A 22,524-nucleotide genomic window follows, 5' to 3' on the forward strand; every position below is an offset into this window, starting at 1 on the left:
AAGTTGGTCTTGAACTCCCGATCTCAAGTTATCTGCCCACCTCAGCCTCCCAAAGTGCTGGGCTGGCCCTCTCTCTCTAAATAATATTTACTGAATCCTTACCTTATGCTGGATGCAATGCGATGTATTAGGGAATATATATAGCAGTGAAAAAAAGTCAGATGGTCACAGCCCTCAGGGAACTTGCATACTTACACTTTAAGAAACATCTGAGACTAGGAATTGTGAAAACTTTTATGTTGCCATTCAAACTTCTAATTTCTTACCTTTAAACTGTTTTGTCGTTTGACCTTGCCTTTTGATGTATGAGAGCAAATCCACTTACTGAGGCTACTAATCATATAGCAGATAGTCTTTGGTGAAGGAATTATGTTGAAAGGTGGGGGTAATGTACATTTGTCATCGAAGTAGCTAAGCCATAACTTCGCTCGAGCAAACTTCCATTCTTTGTCTTCATGATTCTATATAAAAGGCAAATTAAAAAGCAAACTGGAATATGAATATATACACAAATATGGGGCGATGTTTCCACACCATGCAAAAAAAAAACTGGTTCAACATTTGCAATTATTATACATTACTTACATTTTAAAAACATATATTTAATTTAAAAATATTGTTTTTCAATTCTTAGAATCTTTGGCTATCTTCTGAGGAGAATATAAAGTTTTTAAAAGAATGAACTTACTGCTATCAACTGAAAGCTTTTATGAAGCATTGCCACCAGCAGTTTGGTAAGCACAATCACAACCACGACATTGTATGTACCAACAATGACGGCTCCCACAAAGGACTGCAGTTCTTCTCCATAGCTAAATCTTGTGACAAAGATTGCCACATGCGCTAAGGAGAAAATATACCAGAACAAAGCAAAGCAGGTGCCAATGAACCTGTAAAGACAATTGCATTTCTGTTTAAAAGGCAATTAAAGAAATTAGCAAAAATGAATAATTTGTTTATATCAAAATTATATAAATAAAACATTGATAATCCTTGAACAATTCTTTATATTAAAATGATGTTGATTTCTACAGTGCAGATATGCCTTACTTTAAATAAAGACACAGACCCTAAGGAAGATAAATTATTCGTAACTGTTTAAGCCCTTGTTGCCTTTGTCTCTTCTCAACGAGGCAGCCTATATGATCTGTTAATATCTAATTAGATTTTGCCATACCTCTGGTCAAAACCTTCAAATAACTCTCAATGTCAATAACTCAAAATCCTTACAAAGGCAAAAAGCTCCTACATGATCCCCATTACCTTTCTGACTTCATTTCCTACAACTCCCTCTCTGATTCGACACATTCCATCCACACTGGCTGCCTGGCTTTTTCTTGAACATGCCAGTCATGCTCCTCACTCTGGACACTTGCCTTTTCTCTTCTCTCTGTGTATTCTCCTCCCCCAGATATCTTCATGGCTTGCTCCTTTACCAGCTTTAGATCCTCATGTGCGTGTCATCTCTTCTGGGCACTCCCCAGCTCCTTAGGTAAAACTGAACTCTGACACACAGACACTCTTTAGCCCATGCTTTATTTGTCTTTGCAGCCCCTACCACTGTGTAACATACTGTATATTTTACTCCTCTTTTTATTGGCTGGATCACCTCCCTAGAATGTAAGCTTCAACCAATACTTCATTCACTCAGCACTTAGAACATAATCTGGCAATGCAGTAAATGCTACATTGACACATACTCATTAATCTTTTTTTTAACATAAGATGACACACAAAGTAACTCAAGAATAGTTGGCACATAATAGAAACGACAAATGTGTCCTTCCACACCCCTTCTCCACTGTTTTATTTAAAAATGAGGGGAAGTATTTTGTTTACCTCACAACAAGTTGTTCAAATCCTTATGATACATAAGAGAAAAAAAAAATTGATGAAGTTATAATGATTCTCAATTCTAATGACCTCTTAAAAAGTGTTGAAGCTGTGAGTATTTTTGGCTTTTAACAAGGACTGAGAGTTGCTACTGACATGTAATATCTGAAGGACAGAGATGCTGAACATCTCTTCCAATACATAGGACTGACAAAGAATTGCTCAAAATGCTAACACACAAAATGCCAAGAATTCCTCTGTTAAGATAGACTGCAGTCAGAAAGACAAGGTAATAATCTGGACCCACTATTTAAGATTCTGTATGTAAAGATGACTATAGTGATTCATGAAAAAGTAAGTATTTACAAAAGTTTATGAACATTAATAAGGAATTTCTTAAAATTTGAAGTTCCATTTCTATAGATACTAATCCATATAGAAGATGGTAAAAAGAAAAGGCAAATATATTTACTAAAACATTTAAAACACACTCACGAATGGAACGTATCATTGCTTTGCTGTTCACAGAAGATGCCTACACAGTCCTTCTGCTCCTTTGAACTATATCCTTTATCATACAGTTGTGTCAGTCCAATTGTGAAAGAAAACAAAACAAGAAGAAACATCCCAAGAAATTTTCCAAAATCTTGTAACATCTGTCCCATTGAAATCTGTGGAATATATAACAGTTATTAAGATTATCAGAAAAACAAAATATTAAATATAAATGACCCAGCAACAAAAGGAAGACAAACACATAATCCACAGCCTACCCCTTCTATTGCATTTGGTTGAGATATACTAGCATTCTAAAACATTGAACACCCAGCTGCCTAACAAAAAGTCATTCTAATCCAACATGATCAGTGTTAACACAGCACGTTCCTAGAACCTGGATCAGGTTTTCAGAGGACATTGTTGTTATGGAGATAGAGGCAGAGCTGTGGAGATTTAAGAAAAGGCCTAATTTGCAAGGGATAAAAGGAAAATACCCTGCTCAAACCTAAAGAGAAATAAATGCTTATATTTACATAGCTTCTTAAAGATTACAAATATAAAATCATTATGAGGCAAAGTATTTCACCTGATTTTTAAAACCAATTCTAAACCAATTCCTAAAAGGCAGCATTTCCTCCTATGGGACTGCTCTAATTTCTTATGCTGAGGTGATAGATTTTCTTTCACTTTGGATTCATTTTAAGAAAATATTGGCTGGGCACAGTGGCTCACACCTGTAATCCCAGCACTTTGGGAGGCCAAGGTGGGCAGATAAAAAGGTCAGGAGATTCAGACCATCCTGGCCAGCATGGTGAAACCCTGTCTCTACTAAAAATACAAAAAGCAGCTGGGTGTGATCACTCACATCTGTAATCCCAGCTACTTGGGAGGCTGAGGCAGGAGAATCCCTTGAACCAGGGAGGCGGAGGTTGCAGTGAGCCAAGATGTGCTACTGTACTCCAGCCTGGTGACAGCGAGACTCTCATCTCAAAAAAAAAAAAAAAAACCCAAAAAACTATGTGTGCAAGCCAAACGAGGGTGTCCAGTATTAGTAATGAGTATCTTTTGTTGTTTAGACATGTATAGTGCATATGGATGTCTTAATCCTAATTTCACTCTCCTTCACACTCCTTCAAAATTTAGAGCTTAGGTACTTTTAATAAATTCTTGGTTTTTAAATCGGCATACCAATTTGGGGAATAATGTGATAGTACTTTTTTGACCCAGCAATTCTATCCCTAGAAATTTAACCAAGATATAACAAGTACACAAAGATGCATGTATATACAAGGATTTCTGCTGTAGCATTGTTAGAGGTAGGAAAAACTTTGAGAAAATCCTCAATATTGGTTTCATTTATTTATTTACTTTTTATTTTTGGGGGGAGGGGGCTTTCCTGTAAAAACTGGAAAGCCTGCTAGATACATTCTAAAAGAGCTGTAACATTACTCAACATTGTTTTTAAAAAGAATGAAGAACATCTACATGTGCTGGCATACAAAGATGGCTGTAAGACAGTAAGTACAAAAAACAGGGTATAAAACAGTATGTATATGTAGAATAGCTCCCATTTCTATTTTTTTAAAGGATAGATAAGATACATATTTTCATATAGATATGATTTAATATGCATAGGAAATTTCTGGAAGTTTACACAAGAAATTGTTAACAATGTTTATCTATGGAAGGTAAGACTAAGGGTATAGAGGGCAGACTTTTAACTTCATATCCCTTTGAGTTTTCTTTATGCAGTGATTACTTTTTTTTGTCTCAGTCAGTGGCACTATCTCGGCTCACTACAACTTCCACCTCCCAGATTTAAGCAATTCTCTTGCCTCAGCCTCCCCAGTAGCTGAGATTATAGATGCCCACCACCATGCCCAGCTAATTTTTTTGTATTTTTAGTAGAGATGGGGTTTCACTATGTTGGCCAAGATGGTCTCGAACTCCTGGTCTCAAGTGATCCGTCCACCTCAGCCTCCCAAGGTGCTAGTTGCATGGGCCACCGTGCCTGGCCTCATTATTTTTAATATACAAAAATTACTGTTTTAAAACAATCCTTCCTCAAATTTAACCAGGTCAAATTAATTACATCAAGCTTCAAATAAAATTCCTAATTGACCCAAGTCTGCCAGCATAGCACATGCCCGCTTTCAGTGATACAAAATGGTACCCATAGATAACTGACCACATGCTTCTAGCCCACTGAAGTGGACCAGCTACTTAAGCAGAAGAGGTGAGTTTAAATTCTTAGGTATACCACAAGCTAATAACCCAGACTCTGCCACAGTGGCAAGATCCAATAATGCCTGACTTGTGCCTTTGACTAGACCATGTGATACTTTTCAAAGCCTATGCTTCTCTCACTTGGCTCCCTTGCAAAATTCTGACACAAGAAGCCGAGGACACTCAGAAAACTGAAAATATGTGAGAAGGAGAAGAAATGCACTTTCCTCTTAATCAATGACAGCTTTACTGGATCACCTTGAGAAAGAAAAGCATCCATTAAAATTATGATTGCTTAGAATAAAGCCATACCATCTCAGTAGAGAACTCAATCCCTTATGATAGTAAGAATACAGTAACTGCTTTTGATAACTACATCACCTTGGAGGAAAGTCTGGACACTGTCAGCCTATAGGTAAACTGGGTTTTCCAGCAGTGACCGTGTATGATATAATTTTAAGTTTAAAAAATATAGTCAAAGTAGCTTTAACATAAGTTTTGAATAAATGTAATTGAGTTCAGTGTCAAGGTAAGCAATTCTGAATGAGAGCACCACAAACTTCATGACTGGCTTAAATATTAAATTTAAAAAGAAATTTTTAAGAGACAGAGTCTCACTGTTGCCCTGGCTGGAGTACGGTGATGTAATCACAACTCACTGTAGCCTTGACCTCCTGGGCTCAAGCAATCCTCCCCACTTAGCCTCATGAGAAACTAGAATTATAGGCACATAACACCATGCCTGGCTAATTTTTAAATTTTTTGTAGGGGGGGCGGTCTTTCTATGTTGCCCAGGCTAGTCTTAAACTCCTGGCCTCAAGCTGTCTTCCAGCCTCAGCCTCCCAAAATGCGGCAATTACAAGTGTGTTCCACTATGCCCAGCCTGAGTTGTAATAGCATGACATTGGTTCTTACATAAGAAGAACTAAAAGTAGAACAGTGAATATCCCTGAGGTGAACACTGGCTTGAAGACACCAAATATTCATGTGAAAGGCAAATATTAAAAACCATAAATTTATTTCAGACTGAGAGATTATAAAATTTATCTATTTGTAGAAGTAATACTAATGCTTTCTCAAATACTACTTGGCAGCTTAACTTGAGAAATATTAAAATTTGTGACATAAAAATAGAAAGGTAATTAAAATATTAATACTGAAATTTACATAAAATACTAGTACACACAGAGGAAAAAAATCCTTGCTAATCAGAAAGAGGGAAATTAAAACAAACTACTAAATTAGTATAACTTTTAAAAAAGCACCAAATGCTATTAATGTGGTGAAACTATTTTTATACTGCTTATGTTGCAGAAAATTAGCACAATCTATTTGTAAAAAAAGAAAAAAAAATACTGAGGTGTTAGGCAGGTCATATCTTTTGATCTGCTAATGCTATTTTTGGAGACTTATCCTTAGAAAGAGAGGCAAAAAGCCTCATATATAGAGTACTATGCAGAACAACAAAAACCTAAATCTCTGATAAGGGAAAGTTTACTTTCATTAGGCTCATTAAATTACAGAAGTCACTAACACAAGAAAGCAATAATAATGACAACTTCTAGTCATTTTCTTTCCAAATCTCTTTCCAGAATAAACCTATAATTATCAGTCCAAAAGTTCTGTCTAAGCAAGCCACCCAGGCTCAAAAACCTCCTTTGCACATGTGATATTAAAATTCCTGGCACAGAGACCTTCAGTATCCAGCCCAGCCTATCTTTTTTAGCTTTGTCTCCCCAACTCCAATCCACAGTCCAACTATAAAGGACATGCTGTCTTCTCTCAGCACACCATGCTTTATGATTCCATGCTTCTTCATGTTACTCTCCCTTTGTCCCTTGCCAGGCAGGCTTCTCATCCCTTCAAGGCTCAGATCAAATGCCACCTCCTCTAAGAAGCCTTCCTGACTCTCTCCAGTTACTCCCTCAGTCATGCTTCCAAAGTAACTTTGTTATTGCTAAAACAGTATTTTTGACTTCATACTAGTATTTATGTTTGTCTCCTCCAGCAGTCTTTAAGAGCAGCCACCATGTTTTAGTAAGCTCCAGAGCCTGGTGCATTAATTAAAATGTTGAATAATTCTTCATTTTCCAAGAGCTATCACATACTATTAAAAATCTACCCTATTAGGTGGGAAAGGCTAGTATTAGCTCTATTTTTCCAAGTGACAAAACTGAGTCTCAGAGAGATTTACTGAATTGCTCAGGGTAACAGAACTAATAGATGGCACAGGGAGGAGCTGAATTCTTGCTTCTAACTCCTTGCAAGTGCTTTTCTAAAACATCACTCTGTGGTCTTAGCACTCTCATTACAAATGCAGGGCTGGGTACAATTAGCAGGGATTTAGTTCTCACATAATAGTTTCCACCAGGATACACTGAATTAATAGGTAAAGTATTATCCAAAAATGATGTAATTGTTAATTAACTTAGTTAATTAACACCAAGTCCTGGTTCTAACACTGTGTGAGCTGGGCCTTAGTTTCCTGATCTATACAAGGGATATGGTCAAATGCTACAACAGACTCAACTACATGCAATTTTCCAGCTTTAACCTAATCAATTTAATCAGTATCTCTGAGGGCAGGACTTGAGAATCTAGGTTGAATATTCTCCCCAGGTGACTCTGTAGCCCCACCAGTTTGAGAACCTCTGGACTACATGACTCCTAGGTTTCTCTAACACTAATATACACCAAAATGCAAAACACCTGAAATAGCTCTTTACTCATTAGAAGGAGCACTAACATGCCACTTATACAGGCCACTAAATTAAATCTGGTAATTATCTAGTAAAATCAAATAATTCACTAGAAATAAAATAAAAACACTAATGTCTCAAGTACTAAGCTTTCCAAGTTTTCTTGTATTATTTTTCAGCTCTGCCATAGTTAACTAACTATAAAAGGAATGGAAAAATGGACCTAAACATTTATGTAAAGCCCACCATGTGTCAAGTACTCTGGTACTTACATACACTGACCCCATTTAATCCTCACAACAACGGATAAATAATCCGAGGCTCACAGACACTAAACAGTAAGAGATGGAGCAAGATTTTGAACTAAGCTGTCAGAATCCAAGGAATTGTTCATTCATTTGTAATATTAGTAATTCTAATAATTAGATCAAACAGAAAAGCAAGACGTTTAGATAAAAGCACTTTCAAATATCATAAATGTTGAGGCCTAGGAATGCATGCATAGACCCTCAAGGGCTCCCCTCCTTTGGTCTGATTTGCTCATTATGACGACTCCAGAACTAATCCTTGCCAGAGACTTCTGCTTGGGCTCCTCCTCAAAGAAACCTAATCAATTTATGTGGTGCCGTTAGTTAAAATGTCGAGAATCACATGATATGGCAGATTTCCCTAGAAAACATTTCAACCTCTGGGAAAGAAATGCACCTCCTATCCTAAGTGAAGTAGGAAGGGAAGGGACTTTTGGGAAGAATAGGGATATTTGAGAAAATTCCCAAATAACTTCTTTCCCTCCAAAACAAAACAAAACAAAATTGTCTTTTTTTCCACTTAGTTTCTCTAGATGTGAGGCCTGAAAGCATGAGTTCAAAAACAGAAGCTGAAGTGGGAGACTTGTTGCTTTTGTAAGGACTTGTTTTCATAGTACCGAAGAAAAGGTGGTGATATTTCACAGTGGGAAGGGGAGGAAAGAAAGAGGAAGGGCAAACAGGTCCACTTGACTTTATGTCTGGTGTTTAATCACCCAGTCTTATCAGATATGACAATAATAATAAACCTTAGCTTTCTCTTTGGATGGATTTTGATTTTGACAGTTCCTTGGACAGTAGGAGTAAAACTCCCTGAAGGGTTGCTTTCTCTAAAGGCCTCGCCTTTCTCTTCCATCCTCTTCAGCCCACTACACCCAACACTTTAACTGCCATATTCAGTTAGAACCCTCTCGCTACTTAGTACCAGTAACTGGTACTCAAGCATACAAGCACACCTCATTTAGGACGCTCCACAGATACTGTGTTGTTTGTGGCAACCCTGTTTTGAGTAAGTCCATGGGTGCCATTTTTCCTACAGTATGTGGTACGGAAGGGTAAGAATCAGGGACCCAAGCAGCAGACTCTTGGAGCAGGAGAAACTGTTAATAATCACATCTTTTGTACTAAACCACAAGAATAGACAGGAAGCATGTGGGACCTGAGAGAGGTCCCTACCCTGGGACTAGGTAAGGAAAAAGGGTAGAGTGCTGTGTGATCGTGGCTTGTCCTTTTTGTCTAAATTATTCAACTGTCAGTGTAAAAGGTTAATTCATTTGAAACATGTGACTTGAATAATTTAAAAATCTGTAAATTATTGAAGCCTGCCCACAGAAGTTATTATACAATAAGAGTTAATGAAGGAATTGTATTCTTTTGTGGTATTAAACAACCTGGGGGGCAATTTGATATAGTGATTAAGACCACTGGCTCTGGAGTCAAAACACCTAGGCTAGAGTCCCAGTTCTGCTACTTACCAACCATGTGACATTGCGCAAGTTACTTAATGTCTCTATGCCTCAGATTCTTCCTCTGTAAAATGGAAATAAAAGAGTCTGCCTCTTAGAATGGTTGGGAGGATTCAATGAGGTAATAAATGTAAATAAAGACTTTAGAACAGTAACTGGCACATAGTAAGGGCTCAATAAATGTCTGCTATTACTATTACCACAATTATGTACAGATTCTGTCTTCATGTCTTTTTTCTTTAAAATACAAAGCCCAATCATATTTCTTATTCTGCTGAAGTGGATTAGCTGGCATCCTTCATAAAAGCAAGAGAAGAAACAACAAAAAAAAGCCTATCTATTTATCATTATAGTTACCATTCCCTTTGGGTATATTTGTATTTTGTTCATTCTTCTGTTTAGAGCCATATTTCCCTATGGTATTGTAGTCCTTCCACCTGAAGGACTTCTATTAACATTCCTTGTAGTGCTAGTCTCCAGTGATGTATTCTTTCAGCTTTTGTGTGTCTGGAAAAGTCTGTATTTTACCTTCATTTTTGAGTGATATTTTGCTAGGTAGGGAACTCCAGGTTGACAGTTGTTTTTTTTGTTTGTTTGTTTCAGTCACTCCACTGCCTCCTTGACTGCATTGTTTCTGATAAGAAATGTGCTGTCATCCTTACCTTTCTTCCTCTGTATATCATGAACGGCTATTCTGTTTAAAGGTTTTTTCTTTATCACTGATTTTCAGCAGTGATATACTGAATATGATGTCCCTTGGTGTGATTTTCCTTATGTTTCTTATGTTTGGAGGTTTATTGAACTTCTTGGATCTGTGGGTTTATAGTTTTCTTCAAATTTGGACAATTTCAGCTATTATTTTTTCAAAACTTTTTGGTCTCTCATTTCTTCAGGGATTCCAATTAGATTGGTATTAATTAATAGCAAGCCACCTGAAGTTGTCCCAAAGTTCACACTCTTTTCATTTTTAAAATTCTTTCTTCTCCATTTTATTTTGAATAGTTTCTATTGTTATCTAATCAAGTTTACTAATGTGTTTTTCTACAATATCTAACCTCTCATTAATCACATCCAGTGCATGTTTCATGTCACACAGTGAAATTTTCATCTCTGAAAGTTTAACTTGGGTTTTTGGGTTTTTTTTTTGTTTTTTTTTTTTTTTGAGATGGAGTTTCGCTCTTGTTACCCAGGCTGGAGTGCAATGGCGCGATCTCGGTTCACTGCAACCTCCGCCTCCTGGGTTCAAGCAATTCTCCTGCTTCAGCCTCCTGAGTAGCTGGGACTATAGGCACTCACTACCATGCCCAGCTAATTTTTGTATTTTTAGTAGAGACGGGGTTTCACCATGTTGACCAGGACGGTCTCGATCTCTTGACCTCGTGATCCACCTGCCTCACTGCCTCAGCCTCCCAAAGTGCTGGGATTATAGCTGTGAGCCACCACACCCAGCAAGGGATCTTTTTTTTTTTTTTTTTTTTTTTTAACATCTTCCATGTCTCTACTAAATTTTAAACTTTTTGTACATATAGAACACAATAATAATAACTGTTTAGCGAGTCCTTATATGATAATTCTAACATCTGTGTTGCTTTTGAGTAGGTTTTGATGAACACATTTAAGTTACTTGGAAAAAGTTTAATCCTTTCATATCTTGCTTTTCATATTTCTTTGGTGAAACCAGAGCAGTGTGTATGTAGGCTAGAGATAACTACTGAGGCAAGACGCTTCTGAGTATTCTACCCATGACCAATGTGTCAAACAGACACTCTCCTCTGCATGAGCTCTAAGTACTGTTTCCACTAATCCTGTCGGATAAAATGGTTCTTTCCCTGCCCCAGGTAGAGTTCTCACATGCATACGCTAATCAGTACTCTGCTGAATACTCAAGGGAGAACTTCTGCAGATCTCCAGAATTTTCTCTCTGTGCTGCTCCGTCCTCTTTAGTACCCTTCCTGCAAACCCTAGTCTTTTGGGTCTCACTGGCCTCTCGTATCAGTCTCCTAAACCCAGAATTCTGCCAGGCTCTGACTGCACTGACCCATTCTGCACAATAGCCTAAAAATTCTCACAAGGCAGTAAGCTGGAGTAATCTTTGTTTCTTGTTTCTTAGACATTACTGTTGTTTATTGCCTGATGTCTAGTTTCATATAAGTTGTTATTTCATATATTTTGTTCTTTTTTCCTTTTTGATTGCTTTAGGTAGAAGGGTAAATCTAATCCTTATTACTCCATATTGGATGGAAACAGAAGTGAGAAATTGACCCTTCATTCTTAAACAATATTATACTTTCTCCTTTTTAACCCTTTGTAGAACTCCATAAAGAAATTTCTAGTATAGAAACCTAGTTCTGTCATCCACTTTCAGTTTAAAAAAAAATCAATGTGGATGTAATAAAAACACTGTTGACTCTTGATTAAAGCATTCATAGATGATATTAGTGGCAAAAATAAATCAAAAGAACAGGTAGTTTAAGCCAGTGTTTCTATGGCTTACTGTTTTGGAGAAATACAGAGACTTGCACATATTTCATGAAAAACAGGTATGAGGTTAAATGACTTTAGGTAATGATGATTTGAACAAGGTTAAACAAATTTCTTTCTTTTTTCGCAGAGGCTTTAATGTGATAACATGCACTGTCAATTCCCAAAAGAGGTATACAGTATGCAGTGTGTCCCAAACTTACTTAATTCAGAGCATCTCACAGGGCTTGGTTAAGAGAGCCACACTTCAGGAAACACTGTTGCTGGATGACAGCACAAGCCTAATCAAATCAGGTTTTTCCTATATATTTTATTTTCATATCCCTGTTTGGAGAAGGTAATTATGTCTTTTATTTAAAATAGTGCCTTTAAAAATATGAGACAATCTAAATTGTTAGTAAATTTTGACTTATCAAGGGAAAATAAATATTGCTTAGATTTTCAGAATTAGTAAGATATAGTATTACACAGAGCTAGCAGAGTTGACCCCACCTTCTGAAAACAATCAATTACTAAACTCTGTGGGGTAAATACAACCAATTGTGAGTCTTTTATTTGGTGCAAAGAGACTTAGCACTTAGTCTTGAACTCTTGTACATAATAATCATACTACTTTGGACAAATCAAATCCCATCTCAAAAGCTCAATTTCTTTAACTATAAAGTATTATAAAATATAAAGCTGAACTAAATAACCTCTATAAATTTTTTAGCTCTAAGTATGCTAATTTCCACCTTATTACCTTTAATATTTATTAAACAAGTGAAAGTATTCTTTTAAAATACAGCTTATATATTTTCAAAATCATCAAACATGATTATTTTGGTTTGCACAGGTCCTCCTTTATACTTATAACCTAAAATATTTAAAACTTAAATGTGAGATTCATTTTGATAAAAAGCGGATTTTTATATACTCTACTGTCTGAAACGTAATTATATTTTAAACATATCTATGTCTATGGAGTTGGGGCAGGAGGCTAATGGACCACAGCGTAATAAACTTGGAATACCTGAAAACAAAGGATTATCACTGAGCCAGAAGCAAAGTAGATAAACATGCTGTGTCCTTCTAATTGCTATTTATTCTCAAAAGCAAAGTTTACTTTAATATCATGAGATAACAATATTCCAGTGGACAAATAGAAAGATGTAACAATAATGACATCTAACAAATGTTCTTTAAGAAATTTTAATTATTTACCTGTAATGGACCCAAGATAGAGCTGGTTGTATACATAAAAAAGAGGCGAAGATAACTTAGAACATTTGCAAATGCAAAAAGCCCTTCTGCCACCAGTGTAGGATGGAATGCATCCCAATCCTTCCGATCAGCAAAATCATGAAACTAAGGTTAGGAAGAAAAAGCCAAAGGTAAATAAGCTCTCTCAATTTAGGAAAATAAAAGCAAATATTCTGACTGTTGAAAGAAAGCTATTTTAATTTTGTCTTCTTATTATGGAGCTCCACTTATGTTTTACAGGGTTCTTTTTTAAAAACAGAAATAACGCTTTAATAAAAGGTTATTATGTATGTGAGGCATTATCACTCTAAATGAAGACGTTTTTCCAGAAATTATTAAATTTTAGAAAATTAAATAATATTTTAAATTATCATTAAACTTTTTTTTTTTTTTTTTTTTTTTAAGACGGAGTTTTGCTCTTGTTACCCAGGCTGGAGTGCAATGGCATGATCTCGGCTCACCGCAACCTCCTCCTCCTGGGTTCAAGCAATTCTCCTGCCTCAGCCTCCTGAGTAGCTGGGATTACAGGCACGCACCACCATGCCCAGCTAATTTTTTGTATTTTTTAGTAGAGACGGGGTTTCACCATGTTGACCAGGATGGTCTCGATCTCTTGATCTCGTGATCCACCCGCCTCGGCCTCCCAAAGTGCTGGGATTACAGGCTTGAGCCACCGCGCCCGGCCTAAACTTTTTATTAATGAAATGTTGGCTAGTTTTCTTAAATTTCACAACACAAACTTTAAGTACATGTGCTGTCAATTAATTCCCTATCACTTTACATTAACTTACTCCTTTGACTCAGAATTCAGGGTTTATTTCCCCCTTTTTAAATACAAAATAAAGAGAGGGCATTATTGTACTTAGACAGAGTGGTCAAATGTCCCAATTGCCTGGGATAGTTTAAGATTGTATACCAGTTGTCCTGGCATAATTATTAATAGTGTTCCCTTTTACTCAAATGTCCTGATTTGGATAATAAATTATATGAGTAACCCACTTATAGAACTAAAGAGTTCAAGATGAAAAAGAGCAATGTCTCTTAATCCTTTTATCAAACCATTTATGTATATATAACCAATTTTTATTTCTTAGTAATTTCACACTAGGTGCTGAACATACCTAACATATTCCATACTCTATCAATTAAATGAGTAGCATTTTTAAATAAAGTAAAATGACATAAGATAATCAGCCTGCTTTTTCTATAATCTATAAACTAATAAAAAAGAGAATATTATATATTTTAGTTCCTTGAATGTGACACCCCAGAAGAATTTTAAACTCAGGGTTTAAACAAAGATAGTTAACACAAAATTTATTACCCTTTCTGGGCTTGGGGGAGCCTAAATCTTTGTGAAGTAAAATTGTAAGTCATCTATAAGGGGAGATTTTTGTCAAATTCTAAATAAAAATATATAGTTATTAGAAAAATAATATTTAAATCACTTTAAAGCTGTTAATAATCATGATTTGAAGTATGCTAAACATTACATAACCATTTCATTCATTATGGAATGGAATGGAAACTTTTTTTTCTGACAGATACAAAGATACCTAACACTAACCATTTTAACTTACTTTGTTCTCATTTTAAGTATATTCAGGTTAATAACCTAAAAGAACCTAGGTCAGATGAAGGGAATTGCATGTAGTTGAAAGAAAATGCCTAGACAGATCAGGATTTAAATATAGTCTTGGTTTCTTATTGTGTGCTTTTGGACAAGTTGTTTAATATTTCTAGGCTTCATTTTCCTTATTTGCAAAATGGGGATGAGAATGTGTCAGTCTCATAGAATCCTAGTGCAGATAAAAAGAGATAAAGTATACCAAATGTCAACTATGGGTCCCTGTTATATAATAAATAACCATCATGTAAAGTAAGTAACACCCTGTAAACTACTGGAAAAATAGGAAACTAGTGCACACAGGCTTAAAATGAAAACACACCAGACACTGATGTGGCTCAATGTAACTGTGAGTTACATAGCTAAACATCTTAGTTATTTCCAAAATTAACTTCATTTGTGCCTTCAATTGACATAGTAAATAGTCACCTTGTTGTGGGCAACCACTTTGAGGGCAAAGGTTGCCAAATAAAGGGAATTCATGACAAAACTGAGTTGATTACGAGATTCTTCTAAAAAGTCTTCCAACCCTTCATACCAGAGTCTTTTAATGTCTGACCAAATCATCCCTGAGAAAAGGAAGAAAAAAATGAGATAATACTTTCTTAATTCAATAATAAACTAAATAATACTTTAAGACTCAAAATATTAAATAAATAATCCTTGGGCCAGCTATAGCCTTATTTAAAAAAAACATTTTAGTGAAAAGTTCTTAAAATCTGAAGGAAAATAACCTTAACTTTCATATGACTTAAAGAAAATAGCCTTAAGTTTCATCTTTACATGTGGAACAAAAGTAAGAAACCAAATAATGCCAGACACACAGGGACATACACACAGGGATACACACACACACGGACACACATACACACACACACACACAAACACACACTAATGCACACACACATGGATGCGCACACATGCACACATAAGGAGCTCAGTCCCTGATCCTTTTATTTTCTCTGCCTACACTTAATACTTTAATGATCTCACTCAATCTTTTTTTATTTAATTTTTTAAAAATCTCACCCAATCTAATGGCTTTAAATACCAACATGGCAAAGGCTCTCAAGTTTATATATTTAAGTTCAAAACTTTCACTTCTACAAATTTAAGTAAACCTAGTACCAGGTTTCAGCCTATTGTGTTTTGTGAGTGCAAATGTCAAAGAATGCAAAAACCACTGCTGCTGATTGTTCATAGTGGGCATTGCACCCTCCCTTAAATCCCATTTTACTCAGAATCAAAACCAGTCTTTACAATGGCCAGCAAGGCTCCATATTACCTATTTTCTCAGACCTCATCTCCTATTAATCTTTCCCTGTACTATTCTAGTCATGCTGGCCTCCTACCTTCCTTGCTGTTCTTTGAACACACAACTCCTGCCTTAGGGCCTTTACATTGGCTCTTCTTTCTGGCTGGACCCTCCTCACCCAGAGATCCATTTGACTAACTACTTCAATTTTCATGTCCTTGCTCACCACCCTTCCTAACTACCCTAATTAAAATTGCAAGCTCTTTGCAACTTTAAAATTGTCCCCTACTCCAAATTCTCCTAACTCCGCTTTTACCTTTCTTTTGTAGTACTTATCTATTTTCTAACACTGAACATAATTTACTTTTTAGGTCTATTATTAACTGACTCTCTTTCCCCCACTTTGGGTAAGCTTTTCAAGGGTAAGAATCTTTGTTTAATTTACCAATGTTTCCAAATGTCCTGAAAAGTACCTGATACAATCAAGGTGTTAAAAAATATTGCTAAATGAATAAATATACACAAATAAAATCCAAAGCAAACAAACAAAAAAACTTCCCCCTTTTGTTGGCCAGAAGTTCCTCTATAACTATATATTTTTAAGGAGTACCAGACTGCAATTACATAATTCAGGATCATTTTATGGTACATTCCTTCATTAAGTAATTTTCGGGGAGAACACAGAGCAACAAAAGAATAGAGTGTACAGCATCACACATGGGTGGAGATCAAATTAGGCCAATTAGAATCATTCTCTGGCTTATCAGTAGGCAAAATAATTCCCCTGGGAAACACAAGAAACATTCTTAAAAATCTCTGCTCAGAACATCTTAATTATGCAGTACTCAAATATTATATAGAAAAAAGTTTTTAAAACATTTGCAGATCTGATAGGAAAACATTTTTAAAAATTCCACCTCAGTATATTTTTACTCAAAATCAATGAGGAAAACATTTAGAGATAAAAATTCTAAATTAAATAATCTAGCAGGTAACATTTATTAACTCAAATATTGTTTTATTTGCAGAAGGAGTAGGTATGAAAGCTTTCTGAGTATTTCTCATGCTCAACCTTCACCCACCACTCAGAGCTGTGGAGCAGAAATATATTAAACAAATTCTCCATGACCATACTTTCTTGAAAACAACATTATTGTCTAATCCTAGATCCTGATGTGTGCAAATCCTTATTTTTGATATATCTTCAAACAAAAATCCTTAAACTTTAGATACACTGCTGTTAATATTAAAATATCACACTAAGAAAGATGCTTACAGAAATGTGTTTATTTCTGTAAAATGCAATATTTAACCTAAAAGAAACTCTTCACAAAAACTTACAACATGAAAACTGTTGATCAAAAAAGACAGACATCAAAGTACAGTGAAGACCACTTGAGTAGTTTCACAGCTCCTCTGCAATATCCCCACAAAAATGAAGCTAATACACTTGATGTATTGCATGTTTCCAAGCTGGGTCAAAAAAAAAAACAAAATAAGTTGAAACTAATCCAAGAAATGCGATCACCACATAACCTCTCATATACTATGTATTTCCATGTCCTAAAGGTCTTACATTATAAATATCTCTCAAGTCTGTTCCCTTCTCTCTTTCTCTATCACAATCACCCTAAGTCCAAGGTGCCATCAGCTCTCATCTGGATTAGTACAACAGAATCGATATTGGTCTCCCTCCATCTACTCCTACCACAGCACTATCCTCTCAGCCCATCCTCCACACTATAGACAGAATGATCTTTTTGAAAGGCAAAACTGATCAGGGCACTTGCCTACTTCAAGCAGGCAATGGTTTCCCCTTGTTCTTAGTATAAAGTCAAAATTACTTAACCTGACCTACAAGGCAATGCGTGATCTGGTACAATATGTTTGTACAGCTTCATCCTGAATCATACTCTCCTGGTTCTCCAGTATGTTAGCTTTTACTCACACCCTTCTTTGTACGTTGACATCTCTTTATCCTTTAGATTTATTAGTTCCTCAAAGTGTCTTTCCCAACCTCCCTGACTAGGGCAAATGCCCCTATAATATGCTTGCTCTCCTAACACTATTACCTTTAACCAACAGCACTTAGTCCATTTTTTATTTTTCATTTATCTGTGTGATTCTCAAGTCAATGTTTCTGATGGTTTTATTTGACTTTTATTAGATCATAAGCTCCCTGAATGTAGGGGATATATCTGTTTTTGCTTGTGCTTAGACAGAGTAGGTACATGACGTTTAAAAAATACATTTCTAGGCCGGGTGCGGTGGCTCAAGCCTGTAATCTCAGCACTTTGGGAGGCCGAGGCGGGTGGATCATGAGGTCGAGAGATCGAGACCATCCTGGTCAACATGGTGAAACCCCGTCTCTACTAAAAATACAAAAAATTAGCTGGGCATGGTGGCACGTGCCTGTAATCCCAGCTACTCAGGAGGCTGAGGCAGGAGAATTGCTTGAATCCAGGAAGCGGAGGTTGCGGTGAGCCGAGATCGTGCCATTGCACTCCAGCCTGGGTAACAAGAGCGAAACTCCGTCTCAAAAAAAAAAAAAAACCATTTCTATAATAGCCATTCTATTATGTTTAATAGCAAAAAAATTAAGTAAAAGTATACCATTAATATTCTGTGCATTCCTCAACAAATTATTCCCTTTTTACCTACCTTGCTTTTTATAACCTAACACCACTTTTTTTCTAAAAAGCTAATGAAAACAAACAAAACAAATGTACAAAAATTGGTCATGATGAGTAAAAAGTCACTATGCTCATTGGTTTAAATAATAAATTGAACCAAGCAATGACTTTAGGCAAGCGAGCAAAATACTCCTCCTCCATGCTCACTTAGAGCAGGTTTGGGTCTACACCCTGAAAAAAGCCCAGAGTGACCTAATTAGCTAAAAGGCTTAAGAAGACTTCCTTGGCAAGGTTTATTCAGATCAAACTGTTTCAAAGCAGAAGCTGTTCTGAGGAAAGTAAAATACTTCCAGGAATTTTACTGGCTTAATGAACATGCATTCTTCTAGTAAGGTAGAATATGGTTAGAAAATTAATCATATTATGTGTGTAAGGGGGTGCATGTGTATATACATGTAGTATCATTGAAAACAAGGTCATCATTCTTAGAAGAACCATAATTTTACCATTATTTTGAAAAATTGAGGACAGAAGTATTATTTATGCTATTCAAAGAGTAGTGTGACTATTTTAGTTCAGTGAGCTTTTACTCACTGCTAAGACATATAAACTCTAATTAGATTCTTATACAGACTTGGGTAAACCGAATCTAACGAAACACAGAAAATATTCTTTCTTACTATTACTTAAACAATAGGTTATAGATAAATGATATACAATTTCAGTTGTTTAAGACTAAGGAATATATAACAATCAGAAATAGTTTAAATGAATAGAGGGAAAGTGCTTCTTACAGATTCTTTTCAAACTAATATTTTTTAAACTACTCAAATAGCAATACAAACACATATTTCACATTGAAAAGAATCACACAGTCCAATATAAAACCACACATGGTAAAGTTTAAATTATTTCCTAAATTAGAATATTAAATTTTAGATAAGAGCAAAACTACAGGAAACAAAAATATTAACAAGAAGGAATTATTGAACTCTCTTTAACCTAGAGTTTAAATGTATATTATTTTTACTCTAATTTTAAACATTAATGCATCATGGATTGAAGACTGTTAAAAGCAAAACTAATTAGAATCAAGTTACCTGAAATTAACTGATTTTCAAATAAACATTCTAAAATATAAAAAGCATTTGTATAGCTAAAGAAGAACTAAAATTGAACATTGTGAAATACCTCTTAACATAGTATTTAATAATTGAAACAATCAGGAATGTATTAGTCAAAAGATAAATACAATCAATACTTTGTGCCATAGATCTGACTAAACTTTAATATCCTTTTACTCTATAGCAAATAGTAGATGGACAGATGGGAAGTGGTGAGGTTAAACACAAGGTAGAAGATACAGAGGGAAATAAAGAAAATATCTTTAAAATGCCGTAAACAGATAATGTGATTCATCTCAAGTCTCCACACACACCCTGACACACAAAGGGCAAGATGAGTAAAAACTGTAGAAGGTGATTTAAGATATATATTATACAGTGTAATACTTATAAAAATAATTTTCAGAAATAAAATGTCTTATACTTTTAAAAAAACTATCATTTCTAAAGAGATCTGGCTATCACTACAAAGAAATGATTTACGGAATGAGTCACCAGGGACTCCTTTAAATCAAAATCTAAATAATGTTTCTAAAATAGAAATAAAGCAAGATATAACTGCAAAAGTTCATAGGTTCTTAAAAGGAAAACTAACGTTTTAAGTGAAGTAGAATAGTTAACTTTTAAAATGCAGAACAGTATAAAATAGATTGTTTCAAAATACCTAAGTTCATATTCTTACACCAAAAAAGCACTCACGTGTTAGAAGTTGTTTTTCTGTTTTATAATCATGAATACCTAAAGAGTCTGAGAATAAATAATTTTAAAGTTCCATGTATTTAAGAACTATTAAATAAGAGATATGCTTCCTTGTCATCAAGTTCAGAAACATTTATCTTAAGTATTCAGTGATCACGGAAGTGTCCAAATTCTTTTGGTGTGGACGCCGTAAAACTGCAAATTGAACTCAATATTCAAAATATCATCAAGCAAGAAAGAACTAGTGGGCTAAATAAAAGAAAACCTTTCAAACTAACTTGATACTTACCAATAATCCACAGTATAAGAAGGTAGTCTATTCTTTCAAGGGCTGGCCCCATTGTGTTTTTCTTATCCTCATTGTAGACAAGAGAGTATAGATTAAGCAACAGCAGGAATGTGAAATAAGATGCTCCATGAATGATAAATTTCATAAAAGGTGTGTGAATGATTCTGCCAAACTGAGATTTGGGAGCTATCAAATAACAAAGTGACAAAACTGGCCAAAAGATGCCTACTGTCAAAACAGTCATTATCTTCTTACAGGTGGGCTTACGTCGGTAACCTGACATCTGTCCAAACCAAACAGTGTTCAGAAACTGCTGGCAGTTAGACTGGGAGACAAACTGAAAACAACATACACACACATTAAAAAGAAAAAAAATCAAAGGAAACCTTTAAATACTGATTGACTGATACTCAAAGTTTACTGAATAAGAGTTTAAAAATCAATTCTACACATTGAACATAATCTTCCCCCGACTTTTCGAACAAGTAATACAAGCATGCAGAGGTTAAGAGGATAGACTATGGAGCCAGATTACTCAGATTCAAATCTGGGCTCTGCCACTTAGTAAATGACGTTTACCAAGATTTTTAATTTCTCTAAGCCTCAACCTCCCATCTGAAAAATGGGAATAATAGTAGTATCTACTCATAAAGTTGTGAAGATTAAAGGTAAAGCCCTTAGAATAGTGCCTGGTTCATAGCATGCCCTCTAAGTATTAACTATTATTGTTAACCTACTTAGCCATTTTATGTTTAATATAGAAACTCTTATAATAATGGTTATGAAACTTCAAAGTTAACATGCACAATCTACAGAAAAATACACCACTAACTAATGTTGGACATCTTCAGTCTAGAGAAACTATTGGTTTTAGTTACAAGAAGCCAAGATGCCAAAATAGCAAAAACAATAAAAAGCTAAATATATTAGACCTATTCTTGTTCCAAGAAAACACTGCAGATTTTTAAAAAGGTATTAAAGATACTCTTAAGCCTGCTTAAAACTGAATTTTATGTGAGAAGAAAAGGAAAAATATTCCCAAATACAAGAAAAATGTCAGTTCAGGTACAGAAGTTAATTTACCAAAGTTTACAAATCTTAGTTGACAAATTTCATAGGCAATATTTTTCCAATATAATGCTCATGTTGTGAAGTATAACTTAAGGGTCCAGATAATTCTATATATAATCATGTCATCAGGTTTGAAATGATTATAAAATGATATTATTCAGGTAATCCACAATAATATTTAGTCAACCTTCTGTTTTAAAATGATTTATCCCGAAATAGAATATAATTTATAGAATTAACACTGAAGTGAAAAAAAGAATTGGACAGAGTTTTAGTGCTGTTTATTGTCCTTTCAAGAAAATTTCTAATATACTATACAGTTGGCCCTCTGTATCTGTGGGTCCTACATCTGTAGATTAAACCAACAATGGATCAACAATATTTGGAAGAAAAAAATCTACAAAGTTCCAAATAAGCAAAACTTGAATATTCTTCACAGCAAGTACTATGTTGAATCCACATGAATAAAATGATGTGTAGGCACTGTATTAGGTGTTAACTGAAAGAGACTTAAAGGATATGGGAAAGTGTGTATATGTTATATGCAAATATTTATTTTTGGTGTTAAAGTCTTACTTCCCTCTTTACTCTTATGCTCAGATTTCAATGTTCTTGAGAAATCTTAATTTGTCCCTCAAAGTGAAATGCCTGAGAGAGAAACAGCTTTTCCTCTCACCAATGACCAGGTTTAGTAACATCCCAAATTTAGTAGTTTCACCTTTCCACCAAATATCAAAGCAATCTCAGGTCTGATTACTGTCCTTGCTTTTCTTGCTATTAAATTTTAAACAATTTAAAATTGTTTAGTTAATTATCTCAAATATCTATATAACGACAATTTAACAGTAATGTTAAATATGTATTTGGAACAAAAAGTTTAACTAGAAATGTTCTAAATCTGCAGTGAAATATGGACACAAATTCTTATCATCATCAAAAGGTGGGGAAAGGGGAGGTCAAAATTTCCTACTCTTCAATTCAACAGCCTTATAATTGATTTAACTAGCAGATTCTAACAGAAGTGATGCTATGAGACTTCTGAAGTAGGTCCTAAAAGGCAATGCATCTTCTACTTT

At 35.1% G+C, this 22,524-nt stretch overlaps 1 protein-coding gene and 1 non-coding gene across 7 annotated transcripts in view; both read right to left on the reverse strand.

Moving 5' to 3' along the window:
• TRPC1 (transient receptor potential cation channel subfamily C member 1) overlaps positions 1-22,524 on the reverse strand; it is a 90,241-nt gene that overhangs the window by 10,567 nt on the left and 57,150 nt on the right. For 5 of the 6 annotated variants that reach the window (XR_012519226.1, XM_003942567.4, XM_003942566.4 and 2 more), the window contains 6 exons: positions 20,378-20,714; positions 14,807-14,946; positions 12,712-12,855; positions 2,329-2,504; positions 689-890; positions 267-461 (listed from right to left, as the gene is read on the reverse strand). Coding sequence is in view for 5 of the 6 variants with exons in the window: in XM_003942567.4 (XP_003942616.1) it covers positions 267-461; positions 689-890; positions 2,329-2,504; positions 12,712-12,855; positions 14,807-14,946; positions 20,378-20,714 (1,194 nt within the window). In the remaining variant the exon portion in view is untranslated. Of the gene's footprint in view, positions 1-266; positions 462-688; positions 891-2,328; positions 2,505-12,711; positions 12,856-14,806; positions 14,947-16,973; positions 18,035-20,377; positions 20,715-22,524 lie in introns of those variants that run through there. The other variant, XM_074405794.1, reaches the window with a different exon arrangement.
• LOC120360882 (U7 small nuclear RNA) lies at positions 3,718-3,779 on the reverse strand. Its single transcript, XR_005577283.1, has one exon. It is a non-coding gene; the product is annotated as a U7 small nuclear RNA (small nuclear RNA).

Source organism: Saimiri boliviensis, chromosome 9 (genome assembly GCF_048565385.1).
Source record: "Saimiri boliviensis isolate mSaiBol1 chromosome 9, mSaiBol1.pri, whole genome shotgun sequence".
Taxonomy (NCBI): Eukaryota; Metazoa; Chordata; class Mammalia; order Primates; family Cebidae; genus Saimiri; species Saimiri boliviensis.